This window comes from Drosophila persimilis, unplaced genomic scaffold (genome assembly GCF_003286085.1).
Source record: "Drosophila persimilis strain 14011-0111.01,24,50 unplaced genomic scaffold, DperRS2 tig00000124-arrow-pilon, whole genome shotgun sequence".
NCBI classification, from domain to species: Eukaryota; Metazoa; Arthropoda; class Insecta; order Diptera; family Drosophilidae; genus Drosophila; species Drosophila persimilis.
In genome coordinates, this window is record NW_020825294.1 from 7,881,518 (window position 1) to 7,908,025 (window position 26,508).

Below are 26,508 nucleotides of genomic sequence, written 5' to 3' on the forward strand. Positions count from 1 at the left end.
ACACAGAACTTTAATAAATGTTTCAAAAGGGAAATACAAAATATTTGTTATTTTTAAAGAACAAAGAATTTAGAATAGTTGCATTATTACTGTTTTCCAGTCGCTTTTATCATTCTTGTCTGTCAATAACTGTCAATGAATATCCATTTCTTGCACATCAACTCCTCTACAAGTCCAACAACTTTAGAACATTTAATTTTAAAGTCTCACGTAGAAATCAAATCTATCAAATCCTTGATAGACTGGACACTCATCAATGAGTTTGCTGCGGCGGTGCTCATTCATAAATCACTCCTTTTTCGAGCATCGAGTTTGGAGTTTGGAGCAATCAAGCCAGCGGAGCAGACAGGGAAAATATTCAAAATGGCTGACATTTTGTGTACGGGACCGAGAAGTAGAGCCAGAGCCGGAGCCGGAGCCAGCGCCAGACAGGAGGAGAATGTATATGCTCGAGTATATGGCAGGGCGCGGAAATAATGGAAAATGGCCTGGCAACATGATAATAGCATTTCACGCACGACTGAGATTCGCATGCCAGCCCGCGACGCATTCCCATGCCGCCCACTCACATCAGGCCATGTACTGGAGGTGGGAAATCCCGGCTCCTGATTGGTTTGGCCCAGCCAGGTGGCTCGTCCGCCCCGACTCCCGGTCAGGACGCGGCTTGCTACTGTTGCCAGCAACCCTCGACCAATGCTGGGTACGGCATTCCGGCACAGCCCGTCCGCATTCCTGGGCCTGCGCAGCTCCCGGCCGGAGAGCTTTTCACCACACGGAGGCCAGTGGGAGCGAGCGAGACGGGCGGGTCGATTATGCTCTGCCAGAGCATAATCTGGACCAGGGCATCCATCTGGGCAGACAAGAAAGGCGAATGCGAATGATGTTAGTTTCACTTCGTGCGTTGTCCTGCTGAGGCCAAAGCGAGCTCGGAGCTGCGTTAGTGCTGCATCTGGTATATAACCCCGTGTGTGAAGAGAGAGGGGAATGTGTGTGTATATATATAGTGAAAATATTCTGAATAATACTACGCAATTATTGAGTGATAATCAGATTGCTGCAATATACGCAAATGTTAATAATTTCCCCTTGGTGACCCCGAAAAACTCCTTCGTAATACCCTTGAAAGGGAAAATTCTTTTCATGCGTTCCCACGCTTCCAGTTTCCAGTGGTCGGAAAATTCCAGTGTATATACTACGCTCCTCCCCCATACCCCTACCCTTCTGCCGTCATTCAACCCTCCAGTTCAGGACGCGACTGAGATAGCTGCTTATATACCCAGCCCACAGCCCACAGCCCTCAGCCATCCCCATCCCAATCCTCCCACGCCACCTGTCCTGGTCGTGGGACCTTGTATGATCCTCTGCGAGGTCTACGACGCCGCTGAATGTGACCTGCCTATCACACAGTCTTCAGACAGAGTTGAATTCGGATCGCCATCATCCTCGTCGTCGTAGCCTGCCGCCGGTCTCGTGGTCAACTCTGTCTGAATGTTGTCGTCCCACTTTTTAAGTTTTTAATTAGTTTATTGAAAGTTTTTACTCCCAATTATTTTTTCCCGGGGCGTGTGTTGCTAGAAAATGTGAGAATGTAGTCCAGTGATACAACTTAAACCCAAAAATCAAATCGGTTATGTAATCGTTACTTGTATTTTTCCATTCCATTCCATTCCGTTCCATTTCATTCGCAGCGTATCGTGTTGAGTGTCAAGCTAAAGAATCTGTTATCTGTGTACCTTATTTGTGATATCATAACCAACCGCAACAAATAGTTTATAATAATCAACCAATTTTGTTGCCTAATAATAATCATTTAACATAAACGCGACTAACGGAAACTGTGGAACAAGAGGCGATTACATAAGCACGACCAGCGGCGAAATGGATTACGTAACACTCGTGTGGCATGTAAGTAGGCGGAATTCGGAAAGGTCATGAGTACAGAGGGAAAATACCGAGGAAAAAGCAGAGATCACAGATAAGAGTTATGGGCTTACAAAAATGAATGACCAGAAAATGGACCTAGGTGTACACTATTTTATCTAGAGGTGTCCTGGAACAGGATAAACTTTTATTACATATTTTTGAGGAAAAAAAAAAACTGAATTGGTCGGCACCACATTAACACTATTTTTTCTGCCGAACACTGATCTAAACTAAACGCAAGGCCTAATTTCTTGAAATTCCTCAAATGGTTTAGACATAAGAGACTTCACGTCCCTGAGATAATTTTCAAGCAATGTGCCCCCCAATTTCATGTTAATGCAATCAGTTTTATCACTTTCTAGACCCTTTTGAAAAGGATTCGTTCCAAAAAATTGTCTCAAAATTCGGGCCCACATTTAATGAAGCATAAATTGCAATCAAAATATCTATCAAAGCAAGAAATGCGAACAAAATAATTTTCCGGCTTACCACCACCCCCACATCACCTTCCCACCACCAGGCCCCACTCTCACATAAAAACACAAATAAATTTATGAACATAAGCAGCTTACAACAAATGTGGAAAATGGTGAAGCTCTGCAAGGGCTTTCCTTATCGGCAGCAGCACACAAATTGGCGAACAAATTAATAACTGGTACAAATCTCTTTTGCAGGCACTGTGAATGAAGAAGCAACAGCCCACTGCTGAGAACGGCATCTTCGTACTAGCCAATACGGCGGAAAATCAAAATTAGATGGCGGCCAAGTGAAAATCCCCCCTTTTTAGCCGAAAGTTAAGTCGTAAAATTATTGCTGGCTTCACAGAAATTAATCGCCAGCCAATTCGCCACGCCCATCGGCACGGTAAGCCGCCGTGAAGTTGCAAGCAAAGTACGGGCATATTTATGCGCACAAGTGATAACCACGGCACGGTCAACGGAGCAGAGCATTCGCTGCGCTAGGAACGGTACGGCACGGGCACCACAGTGAGCCAAGTGGGAGATCCATAACCGGAGTCAGAACTAGAGTGAGAGCCGGGAGGTTTCGGCCACTGCCACAGCATCACCATGAAGGGCTTGACGGCGTTTAAGGAGAAGGCATCGGGCGTGTTTGGCGGGTGAGTGCAGAACGAATCGAATCGAATATGATATGATATGACACTAAACAGCAGGGTTGTGGTACTTATAAACGATAAGGCAATTTTTAGTTTAATATAGATTTTTTTGGTAAGAATTTCTAGAACATGTTTCTATGGAATTTTGTAACACTCTGGAGATAACATAGCTATAGTAGATAGATTTAGAAAAAGAATTCGATTGTATGATACTTTACTTATGGTAGTATGAAATTTTCCAGTAACAAGAATTTTTACTATCTCATACAAAAAAAATATAGTAGCTACAGAAAAAAGTAAGAACAAATTTTGTTCTGGCACTTCACTTTTGTTGACCAGTGTAGAAAGATGACGATGGGCAATATGCCGAGAATGAAATATGATTGCAATCAAATGGACTTTAGAGGGAGAACAAAAATATAAGAATTTAATTTAACGCAACGCTGATCTCGGTAGAGGTTGGATGAACTTGACCTGGCAGTCCGGGAATGTGCAGTATACAATACGGGTATATTCTCGGATTGGTGCATACTGGCGACTAGCCGGCGTCGCGAAACTTTGGCACGTGTCTGCCCCCGGAAAGTTGTAAAATTATTGGCATGCTTAACAAGTCATTAAAGGGGAGTGACGACTTTCCAGGAGTACCAAGAGTTCCACGAGTTCCAGGAGCGGTGACAACAAACGCCTCGGCATGCCGGGCCGCTCACCGGCGCCTCAGGAATTCCGTGCACGTTGCCAGCACGTGCCCACACGGAAGCCGTTGACAGCGACGATGACTCCATCACCTTGGTCTCCTCGAATACAATAAAGTAGTGAAGCATATTGGGCCAACACTCGCACACCATTCAGCCGTTCATTCATTCATGTGAGGCGTTGGTATGCAATTTTATGGGCACGCCAGGACGGGATAACTGATTTCTCAAGGACCTTGGGCGCAAATTAGAAATTGGAACAATAGGTGGAGTCGCTTTCATTAAGGAATGTGTTGCATGCCAACGAAAGGCTGCAGATGAAATTGATTTTTACGAGCGTTTTATTCATCCGTTGCCGGGATCTGTGGCTGAAGCCCTCAAGGGGCACTCGAGGCGCGCGCGGCGCGAAGAAATTGGAATGCCTCAAGAGGCAAGGGAAAGCTGAATGAGTTCCTTCTCATTGCCAGCGAAAATGAAATTAGAATTGTCATTGAAGACGCGGTCGTGTCGCTGACGTGCCCCCGTCCAAAGACCTCCACCACCATTAGCACCACGAGCACCATAGTATCTCAGTTGTCAAGGCAAACAGAATTCTATACGAGTATGTACGAGTGTGTACATCTACCCTATTTTTATCTAATGGCTGCTTAATGGGCGCGCACTTGTGGCCAAGTTAAAGTCAGAAGCGAGTTTCCATCAAATGCTGAAAATCCTTCAGCTTTCCGCTCTCCCATTCTCGTCCCTGGCGCCAGTTAGCAGTAATCTATGCGGCGCCAAAAAGTCTACAACATTTTTACTGATAATCAAACCCGCCAAACAAGTGGCTGGAAGAACTTTAGCGCCATGGATAGTTTTGGCGAGACAGCAAAAAATAAGTCAATGATATATGTACGTAAGGATAGACGACGACAGGATGCTCTAACGATAGAGGCAGGGAAACTGGAGAGGGTAATGGATTGGTCGTCGAATGATTGTATACATTGTAGATTAGCTCTTGGGTATTTATACAAGTTTTTTAAATAACCCATTTAAATAAAATATTGATGCAAATTGAAGCAGCTGTGGAATTCCACAGATTTTTGGCTGGGGAAGACCTAAACTGATTCCCAGATAGTCTCTGGCATACCTTAGGAGGGCTTTTGAATATCAGCCGCAGCTAAAATGGTAATCGAAACAGCTTTCGTTTCGGCACATAACAAACCTAATGACGGGCATTACACAGCGCTCTCCCTTTCAAAGGGCAGATAAAGATTGCCGCATAAAATTGGCGTCGGACGAGGCTTCCTTAAAGTCGGTCAACGCACAAGACATCGGAAGGACTTCTCGGCCTCTCTGTGGGGCGGGCTTCCCGGTCCTGCGTGACCAGACGAGGGTAGCTTTAGCGGCAGACAGTTGAGTTATGTGACAGGCGGCGACGACGACGACGACGAGAAAGTTACCCACTGTAGTGGCTTGTTTTTGGCTGGTGCCTGCTTATTAGTTTGTAAAGCATACTGCTCGGGAGTTTGTCTGGATATGTAAGGAGAAAAATGCCAATAGAGAGGGGAGATCCCGAGGTTATCATTCTGGATGTGTCACTTAACCAGTGTTAATGGGAGGGTGGGCTAGACCACCACTATATCATCTAACAACTGCCATCAATCAGTGAGCGACAAGGTCTTGCACGGTGTTTAAACTGTTCGCGACCCACAAAAGGTCTCGGCGGGGAAATCAAATCGGAAAATACGATTTCAGATTGTCACCTGGTCGAATCAACTTTAAATACTTGAGCCCGCAGACCAGCTATCACCACTTAATAAAATTGAATTTCTTTCAAACTGAGGGGGCATGCCTCCCTCTGGCAATGCCTTCCCCATTCCCACATTCAATGGAATTCCTTGGGGACGGGACTGAGACGCAGAACAACCACCTTGATCGGGGAGGGTGTCAACCGCTGCCCTAACAAGCAGAGAATGTTTGTCTTTTCACACCCTCTTCCTGACCTGTTGATATGGCCTGTTCCAGTTCTAATTGGCATGAATTATGTCCATCTTTTCGCACGCCCTTTTCCTCTTGCAGCCTCAAGCCGAACATGGAGAAGTTCGAGATATCTCAGAGCTACCACACCGGACACGGCGGGTACGAGGAGATGGAGGGCGGCGAGCGCGAGGGCCACGGACCCGGCGGCGGCCACGCCTACGACGACGACGACGACCGGCCCGACTCGCCCGCCTCGTTTGAGGAGATAGAACGTCCGCCGCTCCGGAAGATCGACAAGTACTGCAAGGCGGAGTGCCCATGCATGCCAGCCCGCTACACTATCGCCACCATGGCCTGCGTGGGTTTCATGATCGCCTTCGGCATGCGCTGCAATATGTCCGCGGCGAAGCTAAAGGGCGAGCACAACGGGGTAAGTAATGCTGGGAATAATTGAGGGACAGCTATACTTTCGTATTCCCCGAAATCCCTCTGGGCCACACTTCTGTAAGTATTTTTGTGCGCCCGAAGAAACAGGTGGTCGTGGCACTGGAGGCTGGTCTTTGAGCAGAGTTTTGATTAGATTATTTCGATGTTGATATCCAGTTTTGAAGAACTGAAATTCCGAAAAGCCAATAAATGGAGCTACTCGTTTCAGTCGCTTCCAAAAACTTTGTAGCTTAAACTTACCGTCTGGAAAAAAATTGAAATTGATGCCTGGAAAGAAAGTAAAATTTTGTGGTTTAGTGTAATCGAATGGTGGAATTTTCAACATAAAAGATGCCAAACAATACATTTATGGGAATGAGAGGAAAATTTGCTTCATTTAGCAAAAAGCTGCTGTCAATTAGGGTGTGTGGATGGATACTCAAAATCACTCAAAAGTCATACAGGAAAAGCCACGCCCCCACACACACACACAGGGAGAAACGCCAAGCTTGTGTGCCCTGTATGCCATCCGGCCTGACGCTCGTTAATAAAGGCCCGCGGCACTTTTTAATGAATGCTGCTTTCCCGCTCATAGCTCATATTTTGATTCTTTCGCGTTATTGCAGACGGTTTTCATGAACTGGACGGTTGCCGTGGAGAGCCATGTGGACTCGTCCTTCTTCTGGGGCTATCTGGTGACGCAGATTCCCGGCGGCTTCATTGCATCCAAGTTTCCGGCCAACAAGATATTCGGCCTGTCCATCGTCAGCTCGGCCACGCTGCATCTGTTCGTGCCCTTTGCCATGACGCTGATGCACGGCCACGTGGTGATTGGTGTGCGCGTGCTGCAAGGACTCTTCGAGGTAAGTAACCAGATTCGATTTTGCCACAGATCAAAGCCAAGGATTACGATTGCGTGACGTTGCGAAAAGGGAGGGATTGGTCCGGGGATGGGTCTAGATTTTGCCCTATGATAAAGCAAATACATATGTGAAATGAAAACACGTCCTAAGCCCTTAAGAGGCGATATGGGTGGAAGAAAGGGAGAATAACAAAAGAATTTATTTTAATGCGATTTCTTTGTGCCGAAGTCTATCATTTTTCTTTCTGGTTACTCAATTAGAGATGTGGCTGAGGAAAGATTGTTGACGATACGAACGGGAGAAAAGGCTTTTCTACTACTATTGTACCATTATTTTTACTATTAGATATTATGGGAAATTCATCGAATAGAATGTTGTACTGTGGGACTCGGCCATTTCAGCTTGCTAAATCATTAATTTTTGAAGGAATATAAATATATATTTTTATACTATTTTGATTTGTATATTACCAGAATATATACAACACCCAGAAAAAAGCTTTTGCGACCGCATAAATTATGTACATATATATATAACGCTCTCTTCGTGGTGTCACACATCCACATCCTCCACAAAATGAATATATCCCTATACTCTTTTTAGTATCGGGTATAAAAATAGTGTAGTTTTCATAAAACTTAAGTCCGTGTTAAAAAAGATCCCAAAATAGATTTTTCTTTAGGATACAACAGATAATTTTTTTAAATATTGATAAAAAAAGATCAAAAGTATTATCATACAAAAAAGGGTTTACTTTAAGTTCTCTCTTTAAGATGAGTAGATTGTTGCTCACTGAAAAAATGGTCATGAAGAAGGCTCATATTTCCTTAACTACTCGTAAAATTTTCTTTTTGAGGCCCCACACAGTGTGTATAATCTATAAACTGATTCCAAAACAACCAGACTTTATATGACGTAGGCCAATGGCAAAAATACAGATTTTCGTATCAATGTAAAATACAATATAAGTCCATTGACTTCCGAGTCCCATACAAAAGATGGACCAAGTCCTATCAGACTGGTGTTCGTTTAGTCTATCCTAGCCAGTCTATTCTCTTGCGAAAACTTTGCCTTTACATCCAAATAAATCCATTTCCTATTTAATTACCTAGGGTGTAACGTATCCGGCCTGTCACGGCATCTGGCGGTTCTGGGCGCCACCCATGGAACGCTCTCGTTTGGCCACCCTAGCCTTTTCGGGATCCTATGCTGGCGTCGTGGTGGGGCTGCCCCTGTCCGGGCTGCTGGCCGATACCGTGGGCTATCAGGCGCCGTTCTATGCCTACGGGGTGTTTGGGATCATTTGGTACATGTTCTGGATATGGCTGTGCTTTGAGAACCCGCGAAAGCATCCGGCCATCAGCATTCCCGAGCTGAAGTACATCGAAAAGTCGCTGGGAGAGTCCGCCCATCCGACGATGCCATCGCTGAAGACGACGCCCTGGCGGGAAATAATGCACTCGATGCCGGTCTATGCCATCATAGTGGCCAACTTCTGTCGATCCTGGAACTTCTACCTGCTGGTCTTGTTCCAATCCTCGTTCCTCAAGCACAAGTTCGGCTTCAAGGTGGAGGAGGCTGGCTTTGTGGGATCCCTGCCGCATCTGATCATGACAACGATTGTGCCGTTCGGCGGTATGCTGGCGGATCATCTGCGAAAGAATGGCATCCTGTCCACCACGAATGTGAGAAAGCTGTTCAACTGCGGCGGGTTCGGGATGGAGGGCCTGTTCTTCCTATTCGTGGCACATTCCTCGACGGCGGTGAGTAATGGGGGCTGTGGATTTTCCGGCTGTGTTCTAAGATATTGATTCCAGACGGGAGCCATGTTTGCCTTGACTTGCGGCGTGGCCTTCAGCGGGTTTGCCATATCAGGCTACAATGTCAACCATTTGGATATTGCTCCACGCTATGCGAGTATCTTAATGGGTCTCTCGAACGGTATTGGCACGCTGGCAGGGATCATAGTGCCATACGCACTGGATGGTCTCATACAGGCCAATGTAAGTAGCACGCTCTAAAATCGACATAATCCAGGTTATACATATGGGAATCGTTGCAGCCCACTGGCTGCTGGACCACTGTGTTCACCCTGGCCGCCTGTGTTCATCTGGTGGGCTGCACTTTCTACGGCATCTTCGCCTCTGGAGAGCTGCAGCCCTGGGCCGAGCCGCCGGCCGAGGAGCAGCAGGTGTGGGCCCCGCCGGCGGGAGCCATCACCAACACGGATCCCAGCCAGGCAGGCATGATGGGCAACTACATGAAGGAGACCTCATTCGTAAGTCGCACGCAGGACTCTAGTGATCTCTAACCCCGACTGCTTTTGTTCTACCTCTTCCGTGTAGGGTGCACCCGAGTACAATGAGCAGAGCCAAATGCAGCAATCAAGTGCCATTAGCTATGGCGCCACCGGGCACGTGGCCAACAATCCATTTGCCATGGCCGCCAGTGCACCCATTGCCGAGGAACCCGCCCCGCCGCCGTACGACGACGTGGCCTACAACTACGACTACACGCAAGGACAACCCCAGCCGGGACAGCCAGGCCAGCCAGGACAGCCAGGACAGCCGTCGTACGACCCGCAGTCCTACCAGCAGCAATAAAGGAATCACTTTAGTCACTGATATATATCATAGCTCTTAGTTGTAGTTGGAAATTGTTTACCGTTTATCGTTTGTTCTTGGTGTGTCGTTAAAGTTATTCTATCGCATTATACGTTCGGTTTTATTCCAAGAACTGGGGTCGCTAGTCACATATGTAGTTATAAATACGAGACACTACAGCTGAGTAAAGTACTATAAAGGAAACACGTTCAATCGAATTTTCAGCAAGGAACGCCACAAGCCACACTAACACAAAGAAACTATGTACCTAACAGAGAAACTACATATGCATACATGACATTACATAACACTGGAAGGCACTCTCGATCCGTAACTGTAACTGTAACGATCTATAGGTCTTAAGGCACCATCGCTTCCGCGAATTTCTATTTACAAGCTCCAACCGAAAAAACAAAGCAAAAGCAAAAGGAAAAGGAAACATTTGTGTATATCATAAACTACATGCATTATCCAGACATGCACCAGGTCTCAAAGAATATTACTATATATAAACCGATATATATGTATTATGTATATTACTACACTTAATTATAGCTACAAATTGTTGTTAACTATGCAAATATGAAAACTGCAAGTTTTATTACCGTTGACGATATTATCTCTGTGTGTATCCAGGCCTGAGAACATTTTAATCTTAAAATACAAGAGAAAAACTAAGCAATTGTTGATGTTCGGCACGAATGATATCCATAGTACATACTAACTAATCCGATATTCATATATGGTTATTGTTTCATTGTTTGTTTAACTTACATACTTATAAACACACATGTATATGCATTTGAATTTGGAAAACATGAGCAAGGCACGATGTAGGTACTAAAATATATATTCGAGTAGATAGCAGTACGCACATATAACCTCAGACTTGGTCTTCATATACTCGTCACACACTAGCACAGACACAGGATCGATTTCTTATGGTCCAAATAAACAGTATAATAGATGTCGCACCATTTTCTGGCGACTAATCTTTCGTAACTGCCGTACTATTGTTTTCTTACAATTTAAAAAACTTGTCATTTTTTTATAGCTGCACTTTTTGTTTAAAAATTGAAATATACTTAGAGCAAATCCGTTGGCAATGTCATACATCACTTAATTTTGTACAAGAAAAAAATGACTGCATAAATAAATTACATAAAAATGTTTGACTCCATTTTGGCGCTAAGAAATCGACCCTAAAACTGTTTATATAAATTATTAAACTTTTAAGAGTTTATTTGGGCTTTATTCACAGAAAATCATTATCAATAAACATGTTTGTATTTTTCAATATTCTGCATTGCATAACCTTTCACAGCATTTTTTGTGAAATTTAACTGCTGAAAGAAAAGTCCAAATAAACCCTCAAAACATCACTAATATTAAATAATTAAATCATGCTATATGGATTATCATATACAAACTACACATATTTAGAAAATTGTTTGTTGTAAATATGTATTATTATAATAGAAAAATTCAAAAAACTTGCTTTATCATTTAATTTAAAAAAAATGCACCATTTAAATTAATTAATTTTTTTGTTTTTTTTTTTTTGATTTTATGTGTTCTTTTAACTAATGCACTTTCTAATTTTAATGCACTATTTTAATAGCACTATTTATATATTTTTAATTCATTTATTCAATGCACCAATATTAATTTTTTGTTCTACTCAAAACCTCCTTTAGATGCACTCACTTTCCAATATCCTTTTCATAACCCTTTATATATTACTATCTAATCGGGTGTGCAATACTTTAACAACAAATTTACCTAGCAATTAGTATCAAAATATATATATATATACCTATATTTAAATGTAACTTAATCAATTTATTCACAATTAAATCACTATGTAATAAATATGTGAAAATTTTCTAACTAAAAGAGTCAATTCTTATACCGTAATTTGTACAGCGCAGCGAATATATATAAACGTATATAATCAAACAAAATTAAACTAAATAAGTAGCATGTAATTATGGAATTTTTAAATCGAACATGGGGAGAAATACTTCGTGTTTGATCCATGGAAATGACAACCCCAACTGCTTGTGAAAGTGACAATACCTAGTGAAGTAAGCCTAGTTTATAGTTCTATTAGCTATTATTTAAAATTAATTGATGTTCAGTTCTCTTCTGTTTAGATTCGGGCACAAGTTTTGAATGCTTCTCAAAATGTTGGCCCCTTGGGCATATGTGTAATATTAGAGTAATTGCGAACCCATTATGTACATAAAAGCATAGAGAAATGCTATATACTAGCGTAGATATCTTGTCACAGTTTGTCACAGGAGAGATGAACACTTACGAGGCTCTCACTAGTCATGTGCTCATCTAATCGCATTGAGTTCTGTATCTCATTTTCTGTTTGAGAGATACTCAAGCTCTCGGGGCTGTGTGGACAATAATAGCAGGAGTATGTTAGCCGAAAAGCCACATATGAAAACACTTAATCACATCAACAGACATGACAGTTTGTATATAATACAACCTATACTCGTATGCATGCATATGTATCTTATTAGCTAAGAGCACTATTAAATGCTTCAGTGAGCAAAATATCCAAGTGTATATAATGCCAAATTTATAAGGAAACCATATTAAACCAATTAACCAATAACTAAATGTTATAGGGGTAAACTATGAATGATAACTATAGCCACGTCTTGCCAGAACCGGCTAAGTACTTATAGGGCATTTTAACTCCCAGCCGAACATAAATGTTGTATGCGAAAGCAGACCTAGGAAACGCTGAGCAGCCATATAAATAAACCATACACTCTCATCGGAAGGGAACAACAATTGACGGACAAGTACCATACATATGTATATTCCAAAGCAGACGTCATATATACGAGTATTATGCATATAAAATATCCATACTATAGATGTAAAAAAAGAAGTCACATTATTTCATGTTAAACAATATACAAGAATTGTTCGGATGGGATAGGCTATCAATACTGGAACTGTGTATATATTAAACAAAATAAAACAATGTATTCTTTGTGTTTATTGAGCGTTCTGTATGCAAATTGCTAAAAATTAAATCAAAATAAAAATATTTAGGAAACGAATGGAGATCCCTTTTCTGGCAACACCCGCCCATGTTGTATAATTTTAATGGTCGATAAACCGAATTAATATACATATACTTATATACGTACATACATATATACTTCGATGTATGCTCATAACAGCTCAAAACACTTTAATAATACTCATAAAATGTAACTAAAAGGATTACACAAGACTCGAGCACAATAAAAAAGATTTTCCTTTAAGATCCAGCTTCGCAAAATAATTTACCAAATTACCATGTTACTCAAATTTATTTAAAAAACTTATGACACTGATAACGAGAAAGAGAAAGAAAGAAACCCCCTGAATGACATCTGGCTATACGAATTACCATATTTAAACGTCTAAACGAAATCGAAACAAAACAAAACAAAACAAAATTATACCTTAACAAATGTATTTGGAACTCAATAAAACGAACTTGTTAAGAATTATGCCAACAAACATTGAGTTGAGTGTATTGTGCGTTTATTTCAAACAACTTTCAGCCTACGACTTAATGATTAGATGCATTGATTTGTACAGGGCCCGAAATATTTGGGACTGGATGTCGCCTCTCTCCCTTCCCAACTCCCAGCAAACATGGCGGTGGTCTAAGACTAACAACAAAAATATATAAAATAAATATGATTCGTATATATATAGAAAACAAACTATAATCACATGAGTGCTACGGTATAAGAGATGGAAGATGGAAAATGGAAGGAAACTAGGCAGAATCGATCTTCGATCCATTGTTTCCAAAATATGGAGATTGCGAACAAAAGGCAACAGACGATTTTCACTATCGCCGTACACCCTGGTACTCGCCATTGGAACGCCCCTTGCCTGGAAAACCACGGGCAAATGGTGCTTTTCCATTAGTGGTAACATAGTAATTGCCTCGAGCTCTGAAAAGTAGTAATACAATTTCTATAAAGATGTTTGGGATAACGACGACATGGTTCAGTACTCACTTATGTGAGCAGTGCTCGCCCATCAGAACGTACTCGGAATCCTTGGGCTCGCACCAGCCTATCAGGTAGGTGAACAAGTTGGGGCACGGACCCGCATAGAAGCCCCGAGTCGTGGTTATGGACTCTATGAAGTAGGGGGTGACTTTGGTGTGGTCGCAGGCCAAGGTCTCTGGAAAATCAAATGAAATAAAGGGTTGGGTTGGGTGGGGCTATCCTTATGGTCTTTGATACTCACGAAACAGTGTGGCAGAGCCCACACAGGCTGGCTGCCTGGTGCCGCCATTCACATAAAAGTCTGCGTGGCCACTGGAGTGCCATTGACCGAGTATCCCCGCTCCAGTGTGCATAACATCCACAAAGTTGGCATCCGTCGTATCCAGATCCCTGGAGTTGTTGGCCCCAGCATAGAAGAATATCGTTGGATCCAGGGCTGTGATGCGTCCCAGCTTTCCCTCCTCGGGCTTCAGATAGTTGGCCACCAGTCCGGCTATGTGGGCACCCACGCTGTAGCCGATGAAGTGAAGGTCATCTGGCTGGACCCCGCGCGGATGTCGGGCCAGATACTTGACCAACTGGGAGATGCAGAGGCCGCCGAAGCGGGGAGACCAGTCCATCTGGCTGAGGCAGGGCTCCTTCACCGCGTCGGCGTAGTCCACGATGATGATGTTGTACTCGCCCACGCTGAAGTAGGCCTCCCGCAAGTCTGGACTGGGACTCAGATCGCGACCTCCTCCGAAGCCGTGGATGATTATCTTCGTCGGATGCCGCGGATTGAAGTGGGTGTAGTACAGGGCGTTGGCGTCGAGCACATCGATGAACTCGGGCTGCTCCTGGGTGCGGCGCGTGTACAGGTAGAACTGAATCTTCGGATGCGGACAGCGGTACGGCTTCTGCAGGCAGGATTCCGTCACGTAGACTTGGGTTTGGTTTTGCCCCGCCGCCACCGCCGCGGCCACCACGCCGGCATTTTGGGCATCTGTGAGGATGTGAGATGGGAGAAATGGAGTTGAAGTTGCATCTGATGTGGATGTTGGCAAACGGGTTTCACTCTCCGCTACAGCCAGCTTGGGTATTACACTTAATTGCATAAGCCGCTGGCTGCGACATTGAATGTTTGCAATTCGGCACGCTGCAAATGTCATGCGATTGCGTTTCTGCCACAGTTGCAGTTGAAGTTGCTGTGGCACTCCACGAGCAATGCAATCCACGCCACACTATTGCCTCGCAGCCCGCCAGCAGAAAGTAAAAGTCAGTCCAGCCAGCCAGCCAGCCAGTCGGACAGAAACGGAAGTAACGATGCCTGCCCCTTGCCTGTTTGCTCTTTGTTTGCATTTGCGTTTGCTCTTTGCTGGGTTTATTTTTGACAAAACGTGCTGCCCATGATATAACTGGAGCTGTCGACTGGATACGGAATGAATATGCGTAATTTATGCGACTGATTCATGGGCGGTCATAAGGAAAACCCAGGAATGATAAGGTGTGGATAATTTATATAGAATTATGGTTATATACATATAATATTTTCAACTGAAATGGCTCATCACTAAGGAAAGTACCTCTCATTTAAGTAATCCTAATCGAATACTCAGGAAAATATTGAACTGAAATCAAATATGATCTAGCTAAATGCCAAACCCCGAACTAGTTCCCATGACGAGCACCTCATTGGAAGCCCCCATATGAGCCCCCACCTGAGCTCACGGCATGCGTAAGAAGCCCCAGCACTGCGCACTGCATTCAAATGGCCAAATTAAAAATCTAACCAAACTGTTGGAGAATCGACCTTCAGCTGGCGCCGCGGGCTCAGTGGGCGGCAGGCAATTGGCACACTTGTGGTTCGAGAGATAACCAAGAGGCAGAGCCAGGCCATGTAACCGGTCTCGGGGACTGTTACAGATGCAGAGTCTTGCGGCTTGGCTGAGCACTGGATAGACCCGAACATATCATAGCTGCCTTATAGGGCACATACCCCATAGACACAGTGAGTGAGCCGCGGAGTTGTTGTTACCATTTCACTTCGATTTCGGTTGCGATGACATGTCTGTGGCCGGGCAGATGAATTAAGCATGCAATAGGCGGTGGTTTTACATCAGAGACCGCAGCATAAATCCAATGAACCGCCCACCACCGGACTCCGCCACTTTTCCACATTTCCACACTAGCAATGGTCTGTACTGCGGTCGTGGTCATGCCTCAATTGTCTTCAACTTTTCTGTTTTCATTTGCTTTTCACAATCGTGTATCTGCAGCTTCGTGAGTTGCTTTTCAAGTGTTATGTAAGCCAAAGACCGACTCCACTGCGTTTTCTTCCCCTATCCTAACCGCTTCTGTCCTTTTTCCCATTTTAAAATTACGCATTCCAATTAAATGACTTTTTTGGGCTTTATTTACATCTATTGTTTGGAGAAAACTCGTGTGCAATTGGGCTGGGATTGTGGTCGAGGGTGTCCAACTAACACAAATCAAGCCAGTGCCAAAACGGAAGCCGGCGCCAAAGGCGGAAGACGAAAACCACAACACGAACTCCTCATCGGCCGCTAAGTGAAAGATGATTTCGGTTTGTTTTGGGGCTCGTCTCTGGGTCTCTCTCTCTCTCTTTTTACTGGTTTGTTTATGGGTTTTTATGTTTCGCTTGCCATGAGTCACATGCATTGTTTGTCTTGGAGTGTTTTTTCGTGGAGATTATTGGCCAATTGGCTTGAAACCGATACTGGAATTGGGATTTGTGTGTCATAACCTTAAGATTTTAAATTGATTGCTTCGACTGGGTAATCATACAAGTATACTCGTGTTAAAAATTCTTGAAAAATTAGCCAACTTTCAATTATACGTTGGCTTCTTTGACCTACTTTATGAATGTGGCCAGTGCTCGGAGTGTGTTCATTAACCTGCAATCTTGAATGATAATTGCCCCAGCATTAACCTGCCTAAAATCCTTCATCCCCTGCCCCTGACCATGGCAATGACACGCACTCCGGCACTTCGGCACGTCGGCACTCCGGCAATGCGCATACGCCTCATAGGCCGGCCCCAGCAAGACCCTAGCCGGCCAGGGCTGGGAATGTATGGCTATGACACCTTCATCAGCAGCCATATAACTTGGCTGAGTAGTAAATATTGCAACAGCAGTGAAACAGAAACAAACAGCAACCAAGAGTGTCAAGGTGCAGGGCATATAAATATGAATATAAATTAGAGACACGAATTGTGAGAAATTCCAGAGCATTCGGCCAGCAGCATAAACGGTAGCCAATGCCATTAATTAACTTGGCATGAGATTACCAGAGTCAAGCCGTGATAAACAAAGGCAACATTTGTGCGCGGGATGAGCCGTGACAAAATATGCGTGACGTGACCAATATCATCGGCCGGCAAAGGCAGTAAAAACTTTCAAGTAGTTGTCAGAGCAACAGCATTACAAGTGCTTATAAAAAGTGCTTTTGGAAATATTTATGCTTTTATATAAACAGTATTTGAGGCAAGGTCAACACGGGATGACTCCGCGGAAAACCAAAAGAAACTCATAGGCATTGTGCAACTACCCGTGTTTAAAAATAAAAATGAAATTTATGCCCACTGTTTAGGCGGTTGACGCAAATTTTAAGTGTCAACAGCCGCAGCCCCGGCAGCCCCAGCAGCCACAACAGACAACAGCCAACAAATCTACAATGACAGGCCCAAAAGAAAGGCCAGGGCACAAACCAATTCAGGCATGGCCAAAAAATATAGGTTCCAACCAGCACCAGGGCGAAAGTAAAAGTTTAACGTAAATGTCTCTCTCTTTTGGCTGTTTCTTTTCAGATTTCGGATTTCAGTTTCTTTTAGCACTCGTTGCACATACGAACCGGCGAATTCCAGGCGGCAGAGTGTAGCACTAATCAGGAGGAGGAACTGCAGCAGGCCAGATGAACCCACGAGTGCTCTTGGTTTCTTGAACTGCATTTTCTTGGGCTCCTTAGTATTCACTTTGCGTTTGGGCTAATCGCAATTCGCAATTCGCAATTTGATTATATAAGCGAACTGAGACGCGGTTCAACTCTTTACAGGCTATGGGTCAAGGCCTGCAGTATGGTTTCTTGGCTAGCCAAAGGTGTACACTCTTTCACAGGCACCAGCTTGAGAGCTGGTCATTGGACTCGATTTCGATTTCAGTGCACGGCGAGACGACGAAGCTGGCGAGGCATAATTCCGGCTGCCCCAGCAGAAACTGAATCAATTTTTTCTTCACTTCTTTTATATTTTTTGCGGGCACGCGCGGGTGTTTCCGAAGTGATACGAACACTATCTTGGTGCGGTGCGGTCGCCGAGTCCGTGCGTGTGCGCTCTGCTGGAGCTCTCTCGAGTGATTGCAGCCTGAGTTCGTGTCTTCAGTCTTTCGTGTTAGAGCTTTCCCCGAAAAAAGTTGGCCGAAGCTCGCTCTGGAATGAAAGCTTTTTCTGGTATTTTGTGTGGTATTTTTAACGCTTTTTTATTTTAAGCTGGCTGTGAACTGTGAAGCTCTGCCACATCCATTTCCACATCCACCAAAGGTCCCTTGGCGAAGGGGGAAACCTCATGGGTCATGAGGAAATACGAACCGATGGCGCTGAAAGGGATGCATAAGAGAGAACTTAAAGGGAAAGTCGGAAGGGAAATTGTGTGCACATACTTCTCCGAGACAAAGTAGCCCATCTGAGTGTTGGGCATGTTCGAGTATTGGTTGCAGCGCTGGGAGAAGAAGTCGAGCCACCCGCCGCAATGCTGGGCCCAAAAGCCCTTGCTGGTGGTGATGGACTCCGCGTAGTAGACGGCCGCGCGGTAGTGATTGCAGTTGTAGAAGCGCCAAGAGCTCACGTAGCTGCAGCCCCGCTGGTTCAGCTGATCCAGGTTGGGGTAGAAGTCCGCATGCCCCATCGGCGGCAGCATGGAGAAGAAGAAGGGGTCGGTGTGTATGATGTCCACAAAGTCTGCGTCGCTGGGGTCGAGTTTCTGGCGCAGCGAGGCCTGCATCATGAAACCAGGCCCAGCTGGGTCCAGGCCAGTGATCCTAGCCAGGGGCTCGTCCACATGGTTGGCCACCATGCCCGCCACCTGAGCCCCCAGACTGAACCCAATCAAGTGTATGTCCTCCCGTTTGTAGATGCCGGCTGTCAAGAGATTGCCTATTAGCTGAGCCAGGCACTCGGACACAATGGGAGCATTGGTGACAGCCCAGGGAAAGTAGCACGGAAAACGCACCAGACTCCCATACTCCACGGAAATGACATGGACGGGCTGGGTTTGCAGCAGGACATCTCGCACCTCCAGATTGGGCGTCAGATCCCGACTGCCGATGAAGCCGTGTATGAGTATTTTTAGGGGTAGACTGGGCTCAAACAGCTCCGCCTGGGGATCTAGGGGATCTATTTCCACGGGCTGATCGCGGGTGTGGCTGGGAACAGTCTGGCTTGATTATACTTCCTCCAATGAGAAACCGCAACTCACTTTGTGTAGAGCCAAAAGCTAATGCGAGGATTCGGACACTTGTTCTCCGCAAAGACGCACAGCTCGGGCAATAGTCCACGCAGCTCCGTCTCCGCTCCGGTGTATCCCAAGAGTAGAAGTGCCAGGAGGAGGTGGCACCCATTCCAGCGATATTCGCTCATTGCAAGTGTCTAAACTACTCTACGCCCACGCTCTAACGCCAATTCTATTAAATTTGCCAGGCCTAACATTGAAAATTGCATAGGAAATGAGGGCCCATATATTGTGCAGGTTTGCTGATAAAAGAGTCAAGGTTTCCAAAGGGGGCTAGGGTTAGCCAGTAGGTCAAGGTGGGTGCCGGTGCCGGTGCCGGGCTGGATTCGGTGGGGTTGGGAGCTTTCTGCGGGCAGGGTTAAGCATTAGAAGCTGACATTGAAGTTCCGAGAACGTGATAGATCAACGAGATGCACAGAGAATATACATGGCTTTAGTGTATAGGCTGTATAGGCTATGTATATTCGCAGGTACGGAAGGTATTTTTGGGAAAAGAAACGACAATAGATTTATAATAATTATTTGAAATAAATTATATTTAACACTATCCGAGTTTACTTGAGTAATCACAAATGATCCTATGACAAAGGTTCGTCTTCTGCTTGATCCGTCCAGATCAGTTGCTTCTCGAGATCATCCACATCTGTCTTCAGATGGTTCTCGGGATCCTCCAACTCGAGGAAGGCCTCCAGCAGCTGTGGTTCAAAGTCATGGTCGACTTCGTTGTGCTCTGGACTCAGCCGAAACTTGGCCAGATGCCTGCTGTTGTCCACGTCCTCCATTTTTCCCAGGGCATAGGGTGTATTGCTGCCTGTCTTAAGGAAGAACGAGCCTTTCACGTCCTCCGCTACGTGGTAGCCCATCAGGGCCTGGGGGGCGCGGGTAGAACAGAGTCCGATGAGGTGGACCAACCAACTGGAGCACTGGCGACCCCAGAAACCTACGGTGGAGTTAATGGACTCGGCATAAAAGCGCGGAGCTCTCTCATGATTGCAGCTCCCGGGATCGGTGGGGTTCTCCTCCATGCAGCCCGGCTGCTGGGGTCCGAAATTGGGGTAGAAGTCTACATGGCCCATTGAACGGAGCATTCCTCGACCCAGAACATCCGTGTGGATGACATCCACGAACTCTGCGTCGCCAGCATCTAAGCGGCGCGTATCACTGCCCAGGATGAAGAGCGGCTTGGCCGGGTCCAGTCCCGTAATCCGCTTCAACTTTCGCTTCAGATGATTGGTGGCCTGACCCGCCACCTGGCCGCCAAGACTGAAGCCAATCAGGTGGATCATCTCATTTCGAACTATGCCCCGGTCCACCAGGTTGTTGATGAGCTGCGCCAGACATTTGCTGACTAGAGGAACGTTTTGCACCGCCTGAACATAGCAGGGATAGCGCACCAGGGGTCCATAGTCAATGGAGATCACATAGACATCCTCGTGGTCGAGCAGCACTGGCCGGATGAAGGAATTCGGGGCAAAGTCTCGATAGCCCGTGTATCCATGGATGAGTATCTTCAGAGGGCGCGGAGGCTGAAAGTCCCAGGGATTGAGATCGAGAGGATCCAGCAGGATAGGATTATCCCGAGTTGATCTAAAGTAGACGTCTGTGAGTGGGCGCAGAAATAGCGGCAGTGACAGCTACTTACTTGGAGTACAGCCAGAAGGTAACATTTTTATTGGGACACTCTCCACGCATCACAAAGCAGGCCGGGTCGAACAGTCCGACCAGAGGATTGCCTTCCCCCAACCAAACGAATGCTGTTCAAGGAATCCTAATGAATGGAGGTTCATCCGAGTCCGATCGCTCGACTTACCCAGCAGGGAGAGCCACGCCATAAGCAGCATTGCGCCAAAATTTCTAAGACCGACTGTGTTCCGGCCATCGAAAGTTGGTGCTATTTAAAGGCAACCGATTATCTAGTTCCGCGATCTGGCTAGAGCCAATTGATTCCGGCGGCAGCATATATAAGCACCCACACAGGTGGAAAGCAGTAGGCGTGTGCCGAACCAACTACAATTGGTGTCAAATGAGAACGAAAGTAGTCGGCACTCGCGTGGACTTCGAGACGGCTCAATTAGAAAATTCGAGCCAAAAATGTACTTTTCGCATAAAATAACAAAATATATACAAGAAAATGAAGTCACTAATGTTTGGCTTCCCACTCTTTAGCAGTTAGACTCTTTTTCTAGTTCTTGACCGCCGTCCAATGGCTTGTATCGAGCTCCACGTGTAAGCTGACTCACACTGCGTTCCTCGATAGCTGGTTCTTGTGTGGGGGCACCAGCTCTAGTGGCAGTTTTCTGAAAACATTTCAGTATGTCTGACTGCCAGCCCTGGGACAAGAGGATTGCGGAGGCAACGGCGAAGGCCAGAAGGAAGCGGGCCAGGTAGAAGGCCTGACAACGCAGCCAGTAGGCGAAATGTGGGGTATTCCGCACCAGGTATTGATTGTTGGACATCAGGAGGTCGTGGGAAATGTAACCGCACACAGTATTGAGCGCGATGAGCATCGGAACCCAGATCTGCACCATCATCAACTCCACCAAACCCATGATGACGATCAGCTCCAGCAGCAGTAGGAACATTTGTTGCGACCGAGTCGATGCCACCAAGCGGATCCCGACAGGCCGCCATTGAGTTACCAAGGCGAGCAAGGACACAGCCACCAGCAAGGAAGCTGCGTTCGGCACGAGCACCGTGACTTTGTTGTTGAGGTTCGAAATGACGCTCAGATTGCTCAAGTGCATAATCGCCCCGACGCCAACAATGCACAAGTTCTCCACTCGATGGCTTTCCATGGCTTAGAATTTGGAATCTTTAAAATTTCGAAAACACTTTTTATGATTTTGTGTTTTGTATACTTTTTCTAGCGTGTGAGTCTAAATGGGAAATGAGGTAGCTCATCGAAAATGGGAAACTCCCAGCCTACTCAACAAATGTTGGATCTTCTAGAAAAGGGTCTGTCTCCTGTCAGTTGGATTACGGGGTTACAGGATGAACCTTGGAGCCGGTGTATATTTATTGGCAGTGGAACCAGCGGCGTCTTTGCAGGTGAAAGACGGTAAAAACAGATCGGCTGTTCCACTGTAGACAGGCTACGATACAAACTTTAACAATCGAAGCTGGCTATGCATATTCCGTAGTTAATAGTGTGCTCTTTATTAGTTTTGTAAATTGTACATTTGTAAATTTCTTCACTGCGAATCCACCAACAGCTCGATGTCAGTGCCGAACTGAACGAGGAATACAAGTTCAATGTGACCTGCTCCTTTGGAACTGTATCAGGAACAGTTCTTTGATCTGTTCTCGCCGAAAGAGCGAGATCGGCCGCCGGGGACATTCGCGAGATGCAGAAGCACAATGTGATGACCGGTCCCACCGAATTAGAGGTCAAATCTGCCCGTGAGGTTACCGGTCATCTATTGCGTAACTCTGCCGGTCGGCCAACGCACGAAACATCATCCCGTTCTCATGCATTTTCACGCTCACCGTGCTTTTCAGCAAGCTGAAAGGCCCACAGTTCTGTGGAATTGCATTCTCCCCTTCATCCATTGCAATCTTCAGCCTTCCTGCCACCTTCAAGTTTAGCCTAGGGGATATGGCCGCGCGGAGGGGGGCCAACGCCTATTACGATGGGGGATCATAATAATTTGTTTGTTTTACTTATGATCCACAATCAATACCATACCCAAACACCAACAAGAGTGGAACTGGAGAATGCCTCGTTCCGTAGAATGAGGCTCGCATGAACTTGTGTCCGACAAAGAGAAGACGAATTATGACGCGCCGTCTGAGAATTTCATCTCTACTTAAATTTTGACTAACTAAAATTTGAAAAGTAAATTTTTTGTAAAATTTGGGAATTAAATTTTTTTTTTAAATTTTAAAATATAAAACAAACGATGTTATCGGGTTGAAGTTCCAAAAAGTTATGAGACCTGACTGCCTAAAAACGTATGTTTTTATAACTAAGCCAATACAAATAAATGAAATCCTACTAAGATTCACAAGTTTATGTTGTTTTGTTGCTTGAAATTTTGGCAGAAATTCAAAAGCCGCCGCCACCCTTTTGTATGTCCCTTTCACAATGTAGTTGTGGGAGTTCTTCTCCCATATATCCTCAGTGGTTCACAAAAAAGACTTATCTAATGATCGAATTGTTTTAAGGAACTTTTGTAAATTTTTTTTACCTATTATAATAATAAAAAAAAAAAAAACTTCGTCTCGCCAAGCCGTATAAATGGCTTTTCTACACGATTTCTACATAGGGGTATTAGCACAACGAGGTGAGTCATAGGAAAATACTGGATACATTAAAATACTGCAAACGTGGTGAGTCCAAAACGCGTCATAAGAAAATACTGACAGAGTAAAATACTGGAAATAAGGTGAGTCCATAACGCGTCATAAGAATATACTGGATACTGTACTGGAAAATGCTAGAAAATGCCAAAAAAATACTAAAAGTTTAAAAATATGTAAGGTGTGGGTGTGTGACAACCCTACATCCATTGATCCATTCCACCCCGCACGCCCCTGCACTGCACGACAACTGTTTGCAAAAATGATAAGTAAAACTAGATTTTTAGCATCGCTGATTATCATCCGTGCTGACAATAACGGGTTACATAATGGCCAAACGACAAACATGGGAGCACATGCGACAGGTCTTTGCACAGGCGGTGAACGCTGTGCATCCGGAGAAGATTTTCGCCGATTTCCAGAGCTTCGACTTGCGGCCGCAGCGGATTGAGAATTGCGGAGGAATCTGCATCAAACTGAACGGAGAACAACATGACATTAGCGGGAAGAAATGTCACATAGTGGGATTCGGCAAGGCCGTGCTAGGCATGGCCAACAAAGTTCATATAGACTTGGGCAAGTACTCTGCCGGCGGCGTTCTTAGCGTGCCTGTGAATACCCTGAGGCAGTTTCAGGAGCTCATCCAGACTGCAGACGGACTGCGCACGGACTGCGGACGGACTGACCAACACATCGGCAAGGGTTTGGCCGTCTACGAGGGAGCACCCAATAATTTGCCCGATGAAACGGCCTTAAGGGCAGCTGAAGCTATCAAGGAGTTGGCCCAGAAGATGACTCCCCAAGATGTGCTCTTTGTGTTTGTCTCAGGAGGCGGATCTGCGTTGCTGCCGCTGCCTAGAGCTCCCCTAAACCTCACCGACAAGCGAAATATAGCAGACAAGCTGATGAGGTGTGGAGCCAGCATACAGGAGCTCAACACGGTGCGCATTGCCTGCTCGGACATCAAGGGAGGCCGCTTGGCAAGGTTTGCCGGCAATGCGGGACTGCTGGTTACTTTTGTCCTGAGCGATATAATAGGAGATCCTCTGGAGCTGATCGCCTGTGGCCCCACCATCCAACCAGTCAGTGGAGAATCCGCAGTTGCGGTACTGAAGAGGCACCAAGTGTGGGAAGAGCTCTCTGCGGAAGTTCAAAATGTCTTTGAGGTGTCGGACAAGCAAGACAACCCTTTGCTACCCAAGCACAAAGTCTATGTGGTGGGTAGCAATGCCATAGCTACCTCAACGGCAGCCCAACAGGCTGCCAAACTAGGATACATTCCCTGCGTCCTAAGCTGTTCTGTACAGGGTGATGTAGGCCAAGTGGCAGACGACTATCAACGTCTGCTGAAGGGCATACAGGAGGCCAGGCAGTATGGCCCCTGTGAGGAGCAGCTGAAGAAGAAGTACGCCTTCGGAGAAGACAGCTTCCAGGGATTCAAGGCGGCCTTAGAACAGCACTTGAGCAGTAAGATGCCGTTGCTGCTCATTTGTGGTGGCGAGCCAGTCATTAAAGTTTGTAGAAAGATTTCTAAAATCCAGTTTGAAATCCCATTAATGTTATGTTTTTCAGGTCACGGGTCAAGGTGTGGGTGGCCGTAGTCAGCACTTGGCCTTGCTGATGTCACAGACTCTACATCGCGATAAAACTCTGCCTGACTGCACCTTCCTGAGTGCCGGGACAGATGGCATTGATGGACCCACAGATGCGGCTGGCGCCTTTGGAGACAGCAGCGTCATTGATTCATTTCTGGCCAATCACACCCTGGATGAGCTGGCCGAGATCCTGCGCAACTGCGACAGCTACAACTTCTATAGGAATCTCTCGGGTGGCCAGTACCACGTGCACACTGGCCACACAGGAACCAATGTGATGGATCTACACTTGCTCGTCGTCCCATAGTGGAGTGGGATGTATGTAGGGCAATTCGTTAATAGAGCTGCTCTTGAACTGCAGACGGGCAATAGTCGTTTAAATTTGTTTTTACGATTTTCCTCTTTAATTTTTGTCTATCAAATTTTACGACTTTTTTCATTAACATTTTTAATATTCACTCAAATTTAAATAGTTTCGAGATCTTTATGCTCCGAGACCGAGACCAAGACCCTCCGGAGTGACAGCATAAATGGCAATTAGCTATCCACTTAGTCATTCCTCTGTTACGAGATCAGCAAGGCATTTAGACATTTTCGGCATCAATTGTCTTGATTATAATTATCCGGCAGTGGCAGATGTGATAAATCAATTTGTATGTACGATTATTATAAAGCATAAATATATTTGTGCAATGCCCGGGCACCAAACCGCTCCATTCCGCTCCTTTGTACTGCGTCTCATAAAAATGCGCTGCTAATAAATCATCTTAATTGTTCGAAACGCCAAAGGCAAACAGTAGCAACAGTCGCAGCAGCTCCAGCAGCAACTACAACAATAGCCAGCGATAATTGCAATTAAAAATGTAAATTTATTTGTTGTTGTTTTTTTTTTTGTGTTTATTTTTAGCATCTAGAAAACTAAAACGCGACGCGCGCCCAGTCGGAATATAGCAATTTTCGCTAACCTAACTAACACTTTGAGTGCATAGTTTTATAATTGCTTGATTTTTTCTGTTTCTAATTCTGATTCGTTTCTGTTACTGTTTCGTTTCCCTCTATCTTTCAGCGCTTTTCATTGTTTACGCGGAGCTCTGCTGTCTATAGTATAATTACTTTGCCGCACATTTGCCACCATTATTAAATAATCACATTCGCCTGTCCCTCTTGTGCTATTTTTGCTCGATTAGACTTGTTATTAGCTGCACTCGCCTGTACAGAGATGACTAACTTCTGATTCCCTTAAATCTATATTATTCTTTGTGATGATGCATACAAACAAGATATCAGTGTCATTTGCGCAGATAAACGGCGAAGTTCCCATTAGGGAATGGAATGTATTGGCTATATTAGTCGATGATCGATAACATATAGTCACGTATCTCAAGTACGATTAATCATTGGCACAAAGTCTCTCCCATAACCATTTGTCTTAGTTATACTCAATAATTATAATAATTAATATACATAAATGTTTATAAAATAATTTAAA

At 45.1% G+C, this 26,508-nt stretch overlaps 5 protein-coding genes and 1 long non-coding RNA gene across 8 annotated transcripts; 2 read left to right on the forward strand and 4 right to left on the reverse strand.

The window, feature by feature from the left end:
- Positions 1–935: 935 nt before the first annotated feature.
- Positions 936–11,100, forward strand: LOC6596478 (vesicular glutamate transporter 1). 3 transcript variants are annotated; one of them, XM_026987876.1, is made up of 9 exons: positions 936–952; positions 1,689–1,905; positions 2,598–3,040; positions 5,788–6,118; positions 6,741–6,977; positions 8,090–8,740; positions 8,795–8,980; positions 9,040–9,255; positions 9,323–11,100. In XM_026987876.1, the coding sequence occupies exons 3-9, from the start codon at positions 2,991–2,993 to the stop codon at positions 9,578–9,580; spliced, it is 1,929 nt and encodes a 642-aa protein (XP_026843677.1). In that variant the 5' UTR covers positions 936–952; positions 1,689–1,905; positions 2,598–2,990; the 3' UTR covers positions 9,581–11,100. The 3 variants fall into 3 exon arrangements, with proteins under 3 accessions (XP_026843677.1, XP_026843676.1, XP_002021522.1); XM_026987875.1 differs by lacking the exon at positions 936–952 and adding an exon at positions 1,423–1,580; XM_002021486.2 differs by lacking the exon at positions 936–952 and having other exon boundaries at positions 1,423–1,905.
- A 2,255-nt stretch (positions 11,101–13,355) lies between these two features.
- LOC6596479 (pancreatic triacylglycerol lipase) lies at positions 13,356–17,616 on the reverse strand. The gene is made up of 4 exons (XM_026987820.1): positions 17,475–17,616; positions 13,865–14,605; positions 13,630–13,798; positions 13,356–13,563 (listed from the first exon to the last, which is right to left on the reverse strand). The coding sequence occupies exons 1-4, from the start codon at positions 17,569–17,571 to the stop codon at positions 13,458–13,460; spliced, it is 1,113 nt and encodes a 370-aa protein (XP_026843621.1). The 5' UTR covers positions 17,572–17,616; the 3' UTR covers positions 13,356–13,457.
- A 486-nt stretch (positions 17,617–18,102) lies between these two features.
- Positions 18,103–19,253, reverse strand: LOC113565437 (pancreatic triacylglycerol lipase). The gene is made up of 3 exons (XM_026987396.1): positions 19,093–19,253; positions 18,278–19,039; positions 18,103–18,214 (listed from the first exon to the last, which is right to left on the reverse strand). Exons 1-3 carry the CDS (start codon positions 19,251–19,253, stop codon positions 18,103–18,105), a joined length of 1,035 nt encoding a protein of 344 aa, XP_026843197.1.
- Positions 19,254–19,672: 419 nt separating this feature from the next.
- Positions 19,673–21,106, reverse strand: LOC6596480 (pancreatic triacylglycerol lipase). Its single transcript, XM_002021488.2, has 3 exons — positions 20,936–21,106; positions 20,768–20,879; positions 19,673–20,712 (listed from the first exon to the last, which is right to left on the reverse strand). The coding sequence occupies exons 1-3, from the start codon at positions 20,964–20,966 to the stop codon at positions 19,704–19,706; spliced, it is 1,152 nt and encodes a 383-aa protein (XP_002021524.1). The 5' UTR covers positions 20,967–21,106; the 3' UTR covers positions 19,673–19,703.
- Positions 21,107–22,257: 1,151 nt separating this feature from the next.
- Positions 22,258–22,951, reverse strand: LOC113565512. The gene is made up of 2 exons (XR_003408639.1): positions 22,811–22,951; positions 22,258–22,746 (listed from the first exon to the last, which is right to left on the reverse strand). It is a non-coding gene; the product is annotated as an uncharacterized LOC113565512 (long non-coding RNA).
- A 742-nt stretch (positions 22,952–23,693) lies between these two features.
- Positions 23,694–25,727, forward strand: LOC6596482 (glycerate kinase). The gene is made up of 2 exons (XM_002021490.2): positions 23,694–24,938; positions 24,997–25,727. Exons 1-2 carry the CDS (start codon positions 23,754–23,756, stop codon positions 25,324–25,326), a joined length of 1,515 nt encoding a protein of 504 aa, XP_002021526.1. The 5' UTR covers positions 23,694–23,753; the 3' UTR covers positions 25,327–25,727.
- Positions 25,728–26,508: the final 781 nt, after the last annotated feature.

Excerpts from the sequence above, each read along its gene's own strand:
- LOC6596478 (XM_026987876.1), top strand. The coding sequence starts at position 2,991 with ATGAAGGGCTTGACGGCGTTTAAGGAGAAGGCATCGGGCGTGTTTGGC. Across the intron at positions 3,041-5,787 it reads GCATCGGGCGTGTTTGGCGG|CCTCAAGCCGAACATGGAGA; the intron begins GTGAGTGCAGAA and ends TTCCTCTTGCAG. Across the intron at positions 8,741-8,794 it reads TGGCACATTCCTCGACGGCG|ACGGGAGCCATGTTTGCCTT; the intron begins GTGAGTAATGGG and ends TATTGATTCCAG.
- LOC6596479 (XM_026987820.1), bottom strand. The coding sequence starts at position 17,571 with ATGCAGTTCAAGAAACCAAGAGCACTCGTGGGTTCATCTGGCCTGCTG. Across the intron at positions 14,606-17,474 it reads CTGCCGCCTGGAATTCGCCG|ATGCCCAAAATGCCGGCGTG; the intron begins GTTCGTATGTGC and ends ACATCCTCACAG. Across the intron at positions 13,564-13,629 it reads GGCGAGCACTGCTCACATAA|AGCTCGAGGCAATTACTATG; the intron begins GTGAGTACTGAA and ends ACTACTTTTCAG.
- LOC113565437 (XM_026987396.1), bottom strand. The coding sequence starts at position 19,253 with ATGAGCGAATATCGCTGGAATGGGTGCCACCTCCTCCTGGCACTTCTA. Across the intron at positions 19,040-19,092 it reads AGCTTTTGGCTCTACACAAA|CCACACCCGCGATCAGCCCG; the intron begins GTGAGTTGCGGT and ends GACTGTTCCCAG. Across the intron at positions 18,215-18,277 it reads GGCTACTTTGTCTCGGAGAA|CGCCATCGGTTCGTATTTCC; the intron begins GTATGTGCACAC and ends CATCCCTTTCAG.
- LOC6596480 (XM_002021488.2), bottom strand. The coding sequence starts at position 20,966 with ATGCTGCTTATGGCGTGGCTCTCCCTGCTGG. Across the intron at positions 20,880-20,935 it reads GGCGTGGCTCTCCCTGCTGG|CATTCGTTTGGTTGGGGGAA; the intron begins GTAAGTCGAGCG and ends TTCCTTGAACAG. Across the intron at positions 20,713-20,767 it reads ACCTTCTGGCTGTACTCCAA|ATCAACTCGGGATAATCCTA; the intron begins GTAAGTAGCTGT and ends CGTCTACTTTAG.
- LOC6596482 (XM_002021490.2), top strand. The coding sequence starts at position 23,754 with ATGGCCAAACGACAAACATGGGAGCACATGCGACAGGTCTTTGCACAG. Across the intron at positions 24,939-24,996 it reads GTGGCGAGCCAGTCATTAAA|GTCACGGGTCAAGGTGTGGG; the intron begins GTTTGTAGAAAG and ends TATGTTTTTCAG.